This window comes from Periplaneta americana, chromosome 2, assembly GCF_040183065.1.
Source record: "Periplaneta americana isolate PAMFEO1 chromosome 2, P.americana_PAMFEO1_priV1, whole genome shotgun sequence".
NCBI classification, from domain to species: Eukaryota; Metazoa; Arthropoda; class Insecta; order Blattodea; family Blattidae; genus Periplaneta; species Periplaneta americana.
Window position 1 is genome coordinate 145,151,345 of NC_091118.1, and position 16,655 is coordinate 145,167,999.

At 36.1% G+C, this 16,655-nt stretch overlaps 1 protein-coding gene across 1 annotated transcript; it reads right to left on the minus strand.

Annotated features, from left to right (window-relative positions):
• Positions 1 to 254: 254 nt before the first annotated feature.
• On the minus strand, positions 255 to 1,334 carry LOC138695194 (uncharacterized). The gene has a single exon (XM_069819652.1). It carries the CDS (start codon positions 1,332 to 1,334, stop codon positions 255 to 257), a length of 1,080 nt encoding a protein of 359 aa, XP_069675753.1.
• Positions 1,335 to 16,655: the final 15,321 nt, after the last annotated feature.

Below are 16,655 nucleotides of genomic sequence, written 5' to 3' on the forward strand. Positions count from 1 at the left end.
AGTGGCAATACTTATAGTGATGGTCATCACTTCAGCCAATAGCAGAACAAACTTCAACAACATGTTGCACAATGCACAACCAGTAATCGTCGGTCAAAGATCTAGTCAACTGGACGTAATAATGGAAATCCTAGTTTACTGCCTTCTCCTTTGTAAGGGTGAGAACGATGTTTAGGAGAATTACTGCTTTTAGCCAATTTCTTAACACCAATCTCCTGTGACGAGGACTTGTTTGTCGATCCAGGATCTTGCTCTTATTGTTTCATTGCTTCATTCCAATCCTCTGGAACTGCTGCTGTTGCTCCCCGAATTTCTTCAGGATTCTTTGAATCACCTGTAGTAACCGGAACAACAACGTCAACAGGATTCTTCTGCTCATTGGCAGAACACTCACCAGTGTCAGAAGATTCCATTGCTTTATACTTTTTCACCGGTTGCTCGTGAAGAATCTCGGATACGTCATCTGCTGAATCTGTTTCCGAGTCACCCTGTTCTATCGTCATAGTCACTGTCTTATCAGGCACTGCACTACTCTTTTGCGTTATTGATTTCTTTTGCAATGAAGTACTCTCGTGCATTAATTTTGTATCCGAAGTACCAATAGATGCTTGTTTTTCGGATAAACTATCAGTCCCATTTTCAGATGAAACACTAGTCATAGTAGGAGTTGTCGCTGCTGTGGAAACACTAGGGGAAGGGATCAAGTCACTCAGTGTAAGACGTGTTCGAGATTGTACCGTCACCGGGGCTTTTATATTCCTATTAGGACACGCTTGCCGTATACGAGCTGTACTTCCACAAGAAAAACACGTAAGTTCCTGCCCAGGGTAAGTTACATATGCTTCGTGACCGGCTATGACAATCGACGAAGGTATGACCTTGTTTAATACCATGTGTGTAATGCGTATACCGGTATAGACATTATATCGAAATTTTGATGACCACTTTTCATTTTCTATATGTTGCACTTTCCCATAGTTCTGTAGCACGTGTTGTATTCTTTCATTGGACAGTTCCGGTGGTATGTTGAGCACTCGTACCATCACGACTTCTTCGTCTGCAGGGGTTATGTTGACTGTTACATTATCTCCATTCATAAGTTTAACGGATGATGATCCAGTATGTTGTTGTAGGTAATGTTCATAACTAATTTTATTTGTAAGTTTAATATACACTGCATTTTGTTTCCCTACTAACTGAATCGCTTGTATTTCCGTGTCTTTGATACGTAACCCTTCTTCTATCCATCTATGTATGTCAAATGCTGTAGGACGCGTTTCCTCTTTATTAAATATTTCTTTTAAAGTATTTTCCCTTTTAACTGCACTATTCATGTTTCACTACAAGGTTATCAAAACAAACGCACAATGAAACACTCACTCACGGACTACGTACGACACACGATGTTACCTGCTCGGCTGTCGCCGGCAAACTGTCCCCACTGGGGATCTACGTCTTTTATTATTATTATTATTATTATTATTATTATTATTATTATTATTATTATTATTATTATTATTATTATTAGCTTTTGCTGACGTCGTACAAAATTTTGTCCAATATTCTTTTGGGGCGATTAACTCCGTACATAGATGAAATTATTGGGGATCGTCAGAGCGGTTTTAGGCGTAATAGATCGACTATTGTATTCGACAGATATTGGAGAAGAAATGGGAGTATAAGGGTACGGTACGTCAGTTATTCATAGATTTGAAAAAGGCATATGACTCGGTTAGGAGAGAAGTTTTATATAATATTCTTATTGAATTTGGTATTCCCAATAAACTAGTTCGATTAATTAAAATGTGTCTCAGTCAAACTTAGCAGCAGAGTCCGTATAGGCCAATTTCTATCTTATGCTTTTCCAATTCACTGCGGACTAAAGCAAGGAGATGCACTATCACCTTTACTTTTTAACTTCGATCTAGAACAGGCATGTCAAAACCCTGCACATTGTGCAGTCGCGCACATTGTGCAACTGTCTCTGTGCGATGTGCACTCTCTATTCCCCTACCTGGAGGGAGTAAATCGTCTTGGAGGGGAACGCGACAGGGGTATACAATATATACCTGCAGCAGCTTTTGTTTCAGTAACACAGTTTCAGTACGAGTGCCGATTTGGCTGTGTCTGTGAATGAGTTATGATAAAGAAAGTGAGGAGTTCACAGATAACGGAGAAGAGAAATTACGAATCATATAACATAATTGTTATAATGTTTTCCTCAGCCAACAATAATAATAATTTTAAAATGAAAGGCTATCATCAGACTATGTCGCGGTAATAGTGTTGTGAGGTGACAATTTAGATCAGATTAGTAAAGTTCTCAAAATATGATATTGCCAGCGCTTATTTCTTAATCAGTACTCTCACGGCAAAACGTACTTGACAATGGCGTTGTTTTGGAGTCTGTACTAACATAGCCATCAAAGGTTAGACGACTTGCGACTTTCATTTCATAAACTGGTGATGACAATATAGTGAGGAATACATGTGAGGCTCTTGAGGTTGTAAGGAGAGAAGAAAACAACTATTTGCAAGAAAATTTTCTGGAAAAATATATAATGACAAATGTTCCATCTCACGTCACAATATTAATTCAATATACTTATATTAATAAATCTTTAAATCTGACATAAAGAGGATATCGTCGCTTCACAGTTTGTGAACTACACTTTTAATTTCTTTGAGTGACGCTCCCAACTTTTCGATATTTGCTCTCAACGTTTTCAAATAAACTATATGTGAATTTAAATTCTAAGCTTAATTTATATTTATTAATATTAATATTAATATTAATATTAATTTATATTGATATACAGCAAAGAAATGATTTCGGTGTAAAAACTTCACAATGTCCTACTGCATCTAATTAATTCGGAGTATAATATTTTCTTCAACATTTGTGCACCAATGGTCACAGTAAATAATAATGCTTGGCGAACAATGAAATAGTAGGGTCTATTACTTTAATATAATTAGTACCTACTACGTAAAATGGAATACTTGTTCGTTTCTTGTTGTTTAGAAATTACTGTAATTTTTTTTCTTCAAATACTATATACAAATCATATTAATAAATTATGCTTTACAAACCACTACTTTGTGAAGTATAACTGAGTAAGCTTAAAGTTTCTTGTATTACAATTGTCAAATATAGACAATGATAATAACTGTGTTTTTTTTTTCGTTCTGCTAACTATGTTTATAATGTCCAAATGTCTATTTAATCCAACCTAGAAGCGCAGAATAGATTATTGTACACCCCTCCAGCTAAGAACAGGTAAGAGCAACGCTTGATTGATGCAACCTGCACAGACCGGCAATCCGCGCAAATAACTGCGCATTTAGAGTCTGATTTCTGACATGCCTGATCTAGAATATGCCATTAGAAAAGTTCAGGATAACAGACAGGGTTTGGAATTGAACGGGTTACATCAGCTCCTTGTCTATGCGGATGCCGTGAATGTTAGGAGAAAATTCACTTGAAGCAAGTAAAGCGGTAGGTTTGGAAGCAAATCCCGAAAAGACAACGTAGGTATATGATTATGTCTCGTGATCAGAATATTGTACGAAATGGAAAGATAAAAATTGGAGATTTATCCTTCGAAGAGTTGGAAAAATTCAAATATCTTGGAGCAACAGTAACTAATATAAATGACACTCGGGAGGAAATTAAACGCAGAATAAATATCGGAAATGCCTTTTATTACTTGGTTTAGAAGCTTTTGTCATCTAGTCTGCTGTCAAAAAATCTGAAAGTTAGAATTTATAAAACAGTTATATTACCGATTGTCTTGTATGGTTGTGGAACTTGGACTCTCACTTTGAGAGAGGAACATAGGTTAAGGATGTTTGAGAATAAGTGCTTAGGAAAATATTTAGGACTAAGAGGGATGAAGTTACAGGAGAATGGAGAATGTTACACAACGCAGAACTGCACGCATTGCTTTCTTCACCTGACATAATTAGGAACATTAAATCCAGACGTTTGAGATGGGCAGGGGCATGTAGCACGTATGAGCGAATCCAGAAATGCATATAGAATGTTAGGTGGGAGACCGAAGGGAAAAAAGATCTTTGGGGAGGCCAAGACGTAGATGGGAGGATAATATTAAAATGGATTTGAGGGAGGTGTGATATAACGATAGAGACTGGATTAATCTTGTACAGGATAGGGACCAATGGCGGGCTTATGTGAGAGCGGCAATGAACCTGCGGATTCCTTAAAAGCCATTTGTAAGTAGTATTATTATTATTATTATTATTATTATTATTATTATTATTATTATTATTATTATTATTATTATTACTAGTTCAACATTTTGCTCCATAAACTGATGTAGGTAGTCTATAGCCATCATATTTTAGAATTTCAAAAATGTCTGTTCCTGCTTTCATGTAGACCCAAACTATCTTACGGCGCCACATATATTTCAAAATTACTAAATTTCACGTGTTTCTTACGTGGAATAGCTATCAAAGGAGTGACCATAAATGAAACTGTCTAATTAAAGATCTTCAAATTATTAGACAAGCTGGATTACTATCAATTACAGCAATATAGGTAAACATATAGGAAGAACGGGGCGAATTTTATCTAAAGAAAGCCTACTACTAACAAACCAAGAGGAATGAGAACAAGAGGAAGACCAGATCTGCGCTGGAAATACCAATTCAAAAATTCCCTTTGGGTCCAAAATGGTCCCATAATATACTACTATTACTATGGCCTAACAGCCCAATGTTGGGCCCTAGCCTCCTCTAGCTTCTTCCTCCATTTTTCCCTATCCATCGCCATCCTTCTCCTTGCCGCGCTTCCGAAGAAGAGTCTGGAGTCAGTTGTAACCACATCAATCCACCTGTTAGAGGTTTCGTGAGATGATGGATTTTTACGGATGCAGGGGTGTCAGCCCCGCGATCCAACTCCCGAACCTGGAAGACCAGGTCCCATATTTATAACCCCTGGGACCGGGTGGCTCAGCCATTCCCCCAGGCACTGGGTACCATTAAGGTCGCCTCTTACCACTCGTATGAGCTATGGTGGGACTATTCTTATTCCCGATCACCACACGGGAAGGTCTCATAATATAGATTCATGATTATGGTGGTGGTGGTGGTGGTGGTGGTGGTGGTGGTGGTGGTGGTGGTGGTGACATTGACGATTGTAAAAGTGTTGGGTGAATCTCAAGAAATTTCTACGGAGAGATCAAGTCATTGGGTAGAATATATTTTCCTTACTATCCAATGTCCATTTTCTGATGTCACATTTTCTGTAATTTGGCAAGTCCGTAAATAATTATGAACCTGTACAATATATACCAATAATTCCGCTTGCTGGTGCTCACATTAGTGGATAAGCTTTCCATGCACTCAAAAATACTGCAGAGGGTATTCTAAATGCGCTCTCTCTCCACAATCGTGAGGGCTCTACAGAGCCTCTAATTAAATATCCTCTTGTTTCGGCCTTTCTGCCGCATTCCTGGACACGGTTTCATAATGGGCTTTTGCAGAGGGAGAGCATCATCCGTAACAAATATATAGGTCACCTAAACACGTCTGCTATAGAAAATATTATTAGTTGTAAAGGATTATTTTCCTCCTCACATAAAAGGCCTAATGTTGTCATTTTATAATTCATGAGCTACCTATTTGTTCATACCGAAACGACTTCAGAGTCACAGTTCGCTAGTCACGAGTGGAGTAAACGTAGGTTAAGAGACAATGACTATCTCCAGCAGAAGTTTTCTGTAAATGGGAATCACAATTAACATTATCTTAATCAAAATGCATTTTCAACAACGTTGTCTGTTTAAACACAATAAAATTACGACACTATAATAACTGTGCAATGGTGAAAGGATAGAAAGGGAAAATTAAATACAGCAGAACTTAGATTAACATTCGTATTCATGAAGTAAAGTTGAACAACGATCGAGAAAGCAAGACTTACAGCGCCCGTAAGCCGAAAACCCGCACGACAATATTGACTACATCGCGTCGTTGACGTAAAGACTGCTTGTGAGTGTTTCAAGACTTCGGGAATTGTCGAGTCTCAAACGTCAAGCAGACTTGAATCGTCACAGACGAGACTGAACTTTTAGCTGTTTTGGCAACTGTTATATATACTATGTACGAGTATAAATAACCAATTAGCCTATTTGAAACATCATCTCTACCTTTTAATATATAACAATCCATTCCGCAATCCTTATATAATTACTAGGCCCTTTTTAAAAGACTAGGATTTTTCATTTCGTATGTTTGAGATCAAGTGTACAATCTCAAGTAAAATATATATATATATATATATATATATATATATATATATATATATATATAAACGCTTTATTTAGCGATATTGTTTTGTTTTGTCTTTTTGTCTCAAACATTTCTAATGTTATTTATTTCAATTATGTATGTTATTGAAAGTTACGAAATCTTTCCACGCCAAACAAATGCTATTTCGAGAATGATGAGCAGGACTCGAAGCGCACGAGAGTTACGAGACGATATTCGAAAGACAACGCGGCACTTACTGTAGTTTTGTTCATCACTAATACGAAGAAGGTGAGAATGATATAATCCTAAGCCACACAAAAAAAATTTCACAGACGAGCATATTACAAGTTCAGAATCCAATGTTTTTAGGTGCGGTGTGATAATTTCTTCGGCCTACTATATTTCTGTGATTTGTTTAGTAAATTTTATAATATTTTACTGGTAGTTTCGTCATATGTATAGACAATGAACTCGCACAACAAACATTTTTTTTAAGTGCGGTTTTGAACTATCTCACTTTCATCAATTCATATTCATGATAATTCTCATGGCAGTCCAGTTCATCTGCTGCGTTTTTTCAAAGAATCTTTTGTTACTTTTTTACGGATCCATCATCCCAAAGTCCTGCCTGTTTTAAGCGCATTGTTTCACTGATCATATCCATACATTTCATGTGTTCTATTTTTTTAAGTAGAATATGTTGATTTTTCCTCATATGTCTAACACTTTTTCCCATTTGTGAGGGTGTGCTTAGAAACACATATAAGAGATTACATTTCCGTAGTTGACACCATTTCATTTCCATTCTTCAAACCTGTACATTATTACAGGGACCACAACTGTTTCAAAACATTGTAATTTTTTTGGACTTAATTTTTTAACACCTAGTTATTGCACCGGTAACGAAAGTACTTTGAATTTTGTTTATCTTTCGCAATAAACCTTGATAAATATATGATATGATATTCACAATCCAAGTTTTTAAATGTCTGTAACTGTTATTATTCTTCAAAATTATCTTTAATATTATTTGAGATATACCGCAGAAAGTCACATCTTCTATTCATATTAGATACAATATGGTTATTAATTAAAATTATGTATTTATAATTTTATTTTATCTTAAAATTATTAATAACAGAATTCAGGTTGTTTTTATATAAATTTCAATATTCTAAAGTAATAAGAGCAAAGTTGGGTATTCCTCAAGATTCTAAACATAGGTCCTTTATCTTTTTATTTTATTCATGAACGAAATATTAACGGAATTTATTTCTTAAATATTAATTTATATGCTGATAATTTAAACATGTATCAAGGAATTCATGGTATTTTTCTAAAAACACCCGAAGCTGCACATTATTCAATTTCCACAACGGAATGTCGGAACCCGCTAATGCTAAACACAAGTCACTAGAACTCGATTGTTCACCCACATTGCTTTTAATCAGTTGCTGGTTTAACTTAGATTTATTCTTAAACTTCTCCTTATGCCGTGTTGTATTAATATGCTGCACAATGTCATTTTTTTCTTCGCAGAAACACTTTTTTTCGCACACCAAACAAAATAAGACACTGCCGTCCTCACTTAAAATATTACTTCCAAACTCATTTACGCATTTGCGTAAGAATACTGATTGAGAGGTTTTTGTGAGTGGCATTCCTTAGTTACAACAGCGAACAATCACACACATCTTATTGAGCCAACGCGTGCTGCACAACTTGCACACTGCAGCTTGGAACTCGGGGATTTGCCATCCGTGCACATGACATCATTCCGATAACGCGATAAGTGCGATAACCGATTGATCTGCCTAGTCGCAGAAACTTGGCGGGGAATCCCAAGGTTCTCTCGTAATTAAAACTACGCAGTATTATTTCACAACATCCTGGGTCATACTCTAGCATTGCTTTCTTACGAATTCGACTGAAGTTAATTTTTATTAGCCAATAAAAAAAAGGGAATCAGTGATAAATGACGACTAGGAGTGAAATATGCAATTTTAAAATTACAGCTTTGGGTAAAATATGCTGTTTTAATTAAAAATCGTAAAATAAATAAGCAAAAACGCTTTCTTGCGAAATAAGCATTTATAATTACTGACAAACACAGTTAAAACTGCTTACCTAGGTGTGTCTTACGAAGTATAATCTTTATGCTTAACTTTAAAGATGTGCAAAAGAATATGCAGTTTGCTTAGAAATCTGGGCTTTAGTGATAATGCTAGCGGAATGACTTCAGGGTCCAACAGCGAAAATTACCCAGCATTTGCTCTTAATGGGTTGAGTTAAAAACACGGAAAAAATCTCAACCAGTTAACTTGATTTGAACCCGGGCTCACTAGTTTCACGGTCAGATGTTATAACCGCTACTCCACAGCGGTGGACCATCCAGGAAGTAAACACATCCAATATTATAACTTTTAGTAAAGTATTAACTGAAATCAAAGCACACAATGAAGATTTAGTCCCAATCAAATCCAACGGTTGCTGAATAATTGTCATGTAATGTAAAATACAGTGAAACATGAAATGATGAATAAGTAACGAAGAAAACTCTTAACGCTGATTAATATAATATTCAGATACAAATTCGTACCTTTCAAGCTATGTCAGACTGAGTAGACCAGGGTAGCACGAAGAGTGACTCATTATTCAAGTATAAGCATCACTTGCGATTTTAATCGATTACTTAATAATCTGTCAACCGTTGTAGTGAGCGCTTCCCGACCAAGCGGTTCGAGTTCGATTCCGAAGGTGAGTAATGGTAGAAATTAATCTTCCGTTCAGGGGAGTGGGTGTTTGTCCGATGTTTTACGTTGTCTCTGCGGTGATCCTGTGTCATGCTAATCCTATGATTAAGAAGGCCCGCACTTGCGAGATGTCTAGTGTGTGATACAGTGATTCTCCTTCCGCTATCTGCAGTGGTGTGTAGGATGGAAAAAGGGGGAGGTCAAACCGACTAAGAAAGATGTTGCACCAAATCCTAGGTTACATAGCATGGGTGAAATAGGTGATTACGAGATTGTATGCTGGCGAGATAAGACCGGTGATTCGCCATGGATTATCTGACATTCGCCTTACAGTTAGGAAAAGCCTCGGATGAAATCCACTGAGTAATAGACCAACCGTGACTGGAACACAAGCCCAAGACCACACTAGGCTCAGCTAAGGCGAGCGTAGAACGTGATTTTCCTCGACTGAATAAACTCATAACCAATTTTCAGTTAAATAAAGGCGAATGCCGACTTGGACACCAATTACCACGAAATAATGGGCACTGTGAGGTACAAGAGCAACAAGCATTCCCAACAGTGAACTACTGACAGTCGCAGTATGAACTAAGAATTAAAAAAATTATAAATTAATAAAGATAAAATTTGCCTTGGAAGGTCGTAACTCTTATTTTCTTCTCTGATATAATGAAATTATATTTCTTCGATCTTTATAGTAAAATAAATATCTTCATTATTCATTATTTTGTTTTTGACAATAAGCTCGGGTATTTAACACTAGAAGAATCTATTCATATCTGTGAATAAATGTTTTTGTAATAAATACCACTCGGGGATTTGGTTTTATTTTGACTATTACACTTTTACTACGTCACACTACTTTTGACCAATAAAACGGTACGAAAGGACGTCTTTCAAACAATCATGGCTGCTTATCGCACAATTTTATCGCGTCCCTAGCATTTGTTTATTTTTATCACTACCCTAGCATTTGTTTATTTTTATCACTACCCTAGCTTTTGTTTCTTTGTTTGCCAACATTTCAAACTGCACTGGTCTGGACGTCAAAAAAACAGAAAATTACAAACCACTCCAGTCGATGCACAGCACTTTCAAATATGACTCGCATTGGCATTCAAGAACAAAAATTAATAAAGATCACTGGTCATATATGAAGAGCACCATTCGAAAATCCTGAATAAGTTGACGGATACACCATGTACATCAACGAGTTCACTTCTTTTACGTACACGTCCAATATAACATCAACTGAACCACCAACCACTAAAACATTCAAATTTGAAAATTGTACTTTCAATAATTGTCTCTTTTAAAATTATTCATGGTTATTTTTTATTTCATCATCGTTAATTAAAACATTTCTTGTTTATTTCATCATCCCTAATTAAAACTTTTCTAAACTTGTTTATATTATTTAGGTTATGTTTGTTATAGCTTCTGCTATATGATATTATGGATAGTCACGTATCAAAGATTGTTTAATACTAAGATTTATTGAAAATCATCTGTCATGGGACGTTGATTACTGGGATCCGGATGATTGAAGTGGAATGCAAATGTTTTAATAAAAATTAAACTGAATCAACAAAGCCTTCTTGACTAGTAACCGTCCACAGAGTTCAATGTAGATTCCATAGTTGGCACAACTGATAAAAAGAAAAAATAATCATAAAACACTACTGCCATGTAGGTAATGTTGAGATGGTACAATAATACATTTGAAGACAGTTGTATTTTCGTAAGCCAATTAATATTTTATTGTATTGGAGTACTTCGTTACTTCTAATCTTGATATACTTTCTTCTAATCGTGTAATTGTCAATTAAATCCCACTCGAGTTTTGATTTTCTCTAGATAAATCAAAACCTCTAGTGAGATTACTGTTGATAAATCTGTCTGTAAAATAAAACCCTCTTATAATACTGTTATGCAAACTCCAATGACACAAGTACCCCCATTTTACCTTAGATGGACGTATTAGGGTTATAAGTTTAATAATTAATTAATTACAATTTATATGAGGAAACAAGACGAAAACTGTAGAAGTTATCGGAAGAAAAATCAAGAAGGCTAAAAGTGCGAATTTTAATTGAGACAGTAGAGCAAGTGGAAAATTTCAAATACTTGGGGTGTAGGACTACTGTAAGCAATAACATGAGCTGTTCCCAGAAGTCAAAAGGAGGATAGCAATGGCAAAGCAAACTTTTAATTAAAAAAAGAGCATTTTCTGCGGGCTTTTGGAAAAAGAATTAAGGAAGAGGCCAGTGAAGTCCTTTGTGTGGAGTGTCGCATTGTGTGGTGGCAGAAATATGGACATTACGACTAAGTGAAGGCAAGCGACTAGAAGCATTTGAAATGTGGATATGGAGAAGAATGGAGTGTGTGAAATGGATAGACAAAATAAGAAACGAAGCTGTGTTTGAAAGAGTGGATGAAGAAACAATGATGCTGAAATTGATCAGAAAGAGGAAAAGGAATTGCTTGGGTCACTGGCTGAGAATATTTACTGAAGGATGCACTGTAAGGAATGGTGAACGGGAGAAGAATTAGGGGCCTAAGAATATATCAGATGACAGACGTTAATATATTTGGATCATATGCGGAGACTAAGAGGAAGGCAGAAAATAGGAACGATTGGAGAATGCTGGGTTTGCAGTGAAAGACCTGCTCATGGACAGAACACGTATGTATGTCTGTATGTATGTATGTATGTATGTATGTATGTATGTATGTATGTATGTATGTATGTATGTATGTATGTAATATATTCGGACTATTAGTAACTTTCTCGATTAATTTCACATAAATTGGCAGTTCAAAATTTTTGGACCACTCGGTAACAGGAATCAGGGACTGTTTCCTTTGAAGAGGGACAAAATGAGCAATGTGCACATGAAGGGGAAATAAAGCAACTCGCGCTACATGGAGTCCAATCGGAGTTAATTATTAATACATAGAGTGAAGTCAAGTTTGTAAAGGAATTCACGAAGGGAAGAAGTTCTGCGAAACCGCATGCGCAGACGCAAAACAGTTGCAGGCGTTAGTCTCGTTATGAAACGTGGTTAAAATGATAAATTCGTGGCTCAGAAATACGCAGGCTTGAAAGGAGCTGTGATGATTTCTTCGTTTCGCTTCGGATTTAAATCCCCAAGCTTCCATGAACGCGTATTTACACAGTTAAAAGCAGAGAAATGTATTTTCCTGGGAAAACAGAGTCAAGTGTCGTGTTCCCACATCATACCTCAGTGACAATCTGTCACGCCGCCTGCTGGTTTAACTGTAACTATGGGAGTTGTTCAGACTTTCATTTCGAGAAAGGACGGGATTCAAAAAATTGATTTCTTCCCATATTTTTGCTTTCTCATTACTTTCAAGTATATCAGTAGGCCATCCATCTGTCTGTTGCTGAGTTTCTGTTTCTATTGTCGTATGTCACGGATGGTTTGTGTTTATGTAACATTTAGATTTTGTTTTAATGTTTAAGATATTGGTGATTAAGGCGATGATGAATCATGATGTGTAAATTTCAAATCTGGTATTTGCCTTTATGACTGAGGGAAACCATAAAAGTCCCAGTGAAATTGGCCAGCCAAGGTGTTTGAACTCGGGGCCTACCAAATGCTAGTCCCAAACTTTACCGCCTGAACTACCTCACTCGATTGAGAAAGTATTGTGATGCTGCGAAAATAGCTTAAGAGATTTTTACGGTAGTATTTACAAATTTTCAGTATCCTTGATACAGAAAATATAACATGCTCTTTAATGTTAAATGAGTCAACAATGATAGCAAGAAAACGTAAGAGATGTAGTTGACTACTGTATTTAATTTTACAATATAAATAATTCTTCATTAATGTATGCCGATCTAAACATTTTATTAATAAGCAGGCTTAGGAATAAAAAATAAAATTATGGTTTATTTAACGACGCTCGCAACTGCAGAGGTTATATCAGCGTCGCCGGTGTGCCCGAATTTTGTCCCGCAGGAGTTCTTTTACATGTCACTAATTTAGTGACATGAACCTGTCCCATTTAAGCACACTTAAATGCCAGTGACCTGGGCCGGGATCGAACCAGCAACCTCGGGCACAGAAGGCCAGCGCTAAACCAACTCTGCCACCCAGGGCGACAGCAGGCGTGACTATAGAGTTCCTTGAGCATAGTAGACAGACATACTGTGAATGTAAACAACGATGTCAATGTGCTGTGTTATATTCTACTGTTAATAGCACAATTTAGTGACGGTGGAAAATGAAGTAGAATACATACCTCACAAGTTTTCATGTCCCTCAGCGACAATGAAGTCGTTAGCGTTACAATGAACAACCATGTAATACATACTTGCAACTAGTTCGAAAAAAACTGTTCATTATAATATATTGAAAATGCACTGTGATGGCCTGAGTTCGTTTCGTAGGGAGACACGGAAGAATACTGTACCTCTGATCACGAACCGGACTGTACTCTAACGTACAGGTAAACAAAACTCACCGTGCCACCTCACTCGATCTATACTCCGTTGCACTGTTAACTTCACTTCATTCTTAAGTTGTCTCGGATCCTAAGCCTGTTAATAAGGTTCGGATAAAGTAGCTGTATTAGGATATCAAACCACCAATATGATTTTCGAAAGAACCGCTTGTTTGAATACCATATTTAGCATCACACAATTAATGAAAAAGAAAAAGGTAATTAATCTACCAATATTTTTAGCTTTTACTGATTACGAAAAGGCATTTGACAGGTTAAATCGACATAAACTTTGGAACATAATGTTAAAAAATTACCCTTACCTGGCGAGAGCAGTAGACTAGAGTTTATTTACGAAAATCAAATAACTATTGAAATAAAGGGGAAAAGTAATAATACAAAAAGCGTTATTAACCAAAATGTGAAACAAAGGTGTCCGTTGTCGCTCACACTATTAAATATACAAATATACATTATTTATATATTGACAATATAATTACTGGAAGAGATGGATGAAATAGTTAAAATTAAAGAAAACATTTATATTGATAATATAGAAATCAATACTCTTCTTTATGTTGATAATGAGGTTTTAATAGCAAATACGGAATATAACTTACAAACAGCAATATATAAGCTGAATGTAACAGCGAGAGAATATAACATGAATATATCAAAGAGGAAAGCAAAAATGATAACCTTTGTAGGAATGTATTCTATAAGATGTAAAATAGTGATAAAATTTATCATTTAATGATAAAATAGTAGAACAAGTATTAATTATTTCAACTACTTGGGCTGCAGTGTAGGATACGCAAAAGAACAGGATATTAATGAGAAACTGCAAAGATTCCAACAAATACTCCTATGTGGTATTATGAGAGCTCTATTCAGTCAGAAAAAAAACTACTGCAGTTCTATACTCTAATAGCAATACCAGCTCTCCTATACGGTTATGAATGCTGGACGCTTACAAATAAACAAATGAACAGATTGGAAGCAGCTGAAATGCGTTCCTAACGAGCAGTAGCAGGATGTCGACTTATTGATCATAGATGAAGAGATGTACTGTACGAGAAGAGCTATAAATAGAAGATTTTATTAATTATAGAAAAGGGAATTATTACATAAAATGAAAGAAGCATGTGGGAAGAATAAATCAAGAACGACTCCTACGAGCAGTTTTGTAATTCCAACTTAGCTGCAGAAGAGACCAGGAACGCCTATGTAAACGATGGGAGAGAATAATTTTAATGTTATTTTAAACTTTTAAGAATACAGCGCAGATACCTGCCAATTTTAATGTAAGTAGTTTTAGGTTTGAACATTGTATTGTAAATATTAATTTAACAGATAACTTGAAGCCGGAAAAGGCCTTGTGTTTGACGATGATCAAACGGAGTTTTATTCTACTTTATCTTCCAGGGAATAGGAGGAAGGACGCTAATGTTATTTAATAGGCCTACAGTTCAATCAAACAAGTCACTTCGTCTGACTGTCCTTACCTTTTAACTCATATGAGCCGTTGAGAGCAGAAGTGGTGTAAGTCCAAAAAGGGTAATGAGGGTTACAGTAAACATTCTATAAAATAGAGCGCAAAGTAACAATTGAATTTACTTAAATTATTAGTAGTCAGTGGACATCACGAAGGGAATATTAATTGCTACTTCGTACTGTATTTTACAGAATTTTTACTTTAAACCTCATTACCCAATTTTGACTTACACCACTTCTGCACTGAACGGCTCATATAGAAAAACAAATTCCTCTATCCATGCAGTAGAACTGGAACCTGTACTTGCAACTTTTAAGTCTAGTAACTTACAGGACGAAAGAACCAAGAAAATATTTACATAAAATATCTTTGTGTATATGAAACCATCGACGAATAATTGTTATAGTTGCTGGACAGAAGAAAATAACAGTCTATAATGATAAATTAATGTTCATGACAAAGATTAACTAAGAAAGGATGAAAGGTAAGGAGCAAAAACAAAGGAAAAAACTCAACGAGTTAAAATTAAGTGAGAATCGATAGTTAACAGCGAGATCGATAAGGGGGAAAAAGCCAACCACTATTCCCTTGCCGAGGTACTATAAAAGAAGGAGAGGGCAATAAAACGTCGAAATAGAAGCATTATGAGCTTCGTATGTAGCCATTTTTAATCCAGGACTATACTGACCCCACTTTTCCATTCAGAAGATCGTAACTATAAACCTCCTTGTTTCCTTACAAACGTCTTCCCCCACTCAGCGCTGCGCGACTTTTCATAATCCAAGCGACCGTGTGCTTCAGTACAGCAACCCCTCTGCTCCCTCTCCTTGAGTCACTCGCAAGGTTAACACAAGAGGTCTTTTTCAAACGACTCTTGCCGTAAAACTTGGTATAACTTCTTTCCTCTTTGCGATACGACATCACAGTTTTACAGCATGTGTTAGTGTCCGGGGACTTGGTTTTACTACAAAAATTTCAGAAGCCCTAGTCTCCATTTTAGTCCCGTTGCCCTACAGCGGCAATCTGCAGACAATATAATAAATGAATAAAGAAATCAGTTGCCCGCGATGTACGAACTGTAGCTAAAGGACCAGTTTGTTGTCCGTAGTCTAGTGGTTACCATGCCTGCCACGGAAGCGAAATTCGAGGGTTCAAATCTCACCGAAGGCAATCGAGTTGTATAATCTATTAAACATTAAGTTGACATAACTTTCGGTTTCTGAATCTCTTCCTCGGCCTTCCAGTTTTCACTTCCCTTCGTCGACTGATAATTCAGGAATTCTTCCGGTGATTTCCAATTCTGAAATATAGGTCTATGTATATGTTGAAATTCAAATTCCTACTTTAAGATAAGGCTTCTCCACATAAGAACTACATTCAGGAGGCAAAAACGAAACATGATCTATCTCCGTATCTTTTCTCAAATTGAAAGCGAAACAAAGATTAAACCAGTTAGAATTTAAAATCTAGTGAACTCAGAGTTAATTATAGGTAAATTTTACAAACAAATAATTTATTAATATGTATTTTAAATTTTATTCTGAATGCTTCGAAAATATTACTCTCCTGTTTCTCTTCAAATCTGTACAGTGGCAATGATTTAGTTTTAGATGTTTAGTTACTAGCTTTATAATTATGTAGGCTACAAAGTGGAA

What these genes read in the sequence shown, in the direction of transcription:
- LOC138695194 (XM_069819652.1), bottom strand. Translation starts at nt 1,334, where the DNA reads ATGAATAGTGCAGTTAAAAGGGAAAATACTTTAAAAGAAATATTTAAT.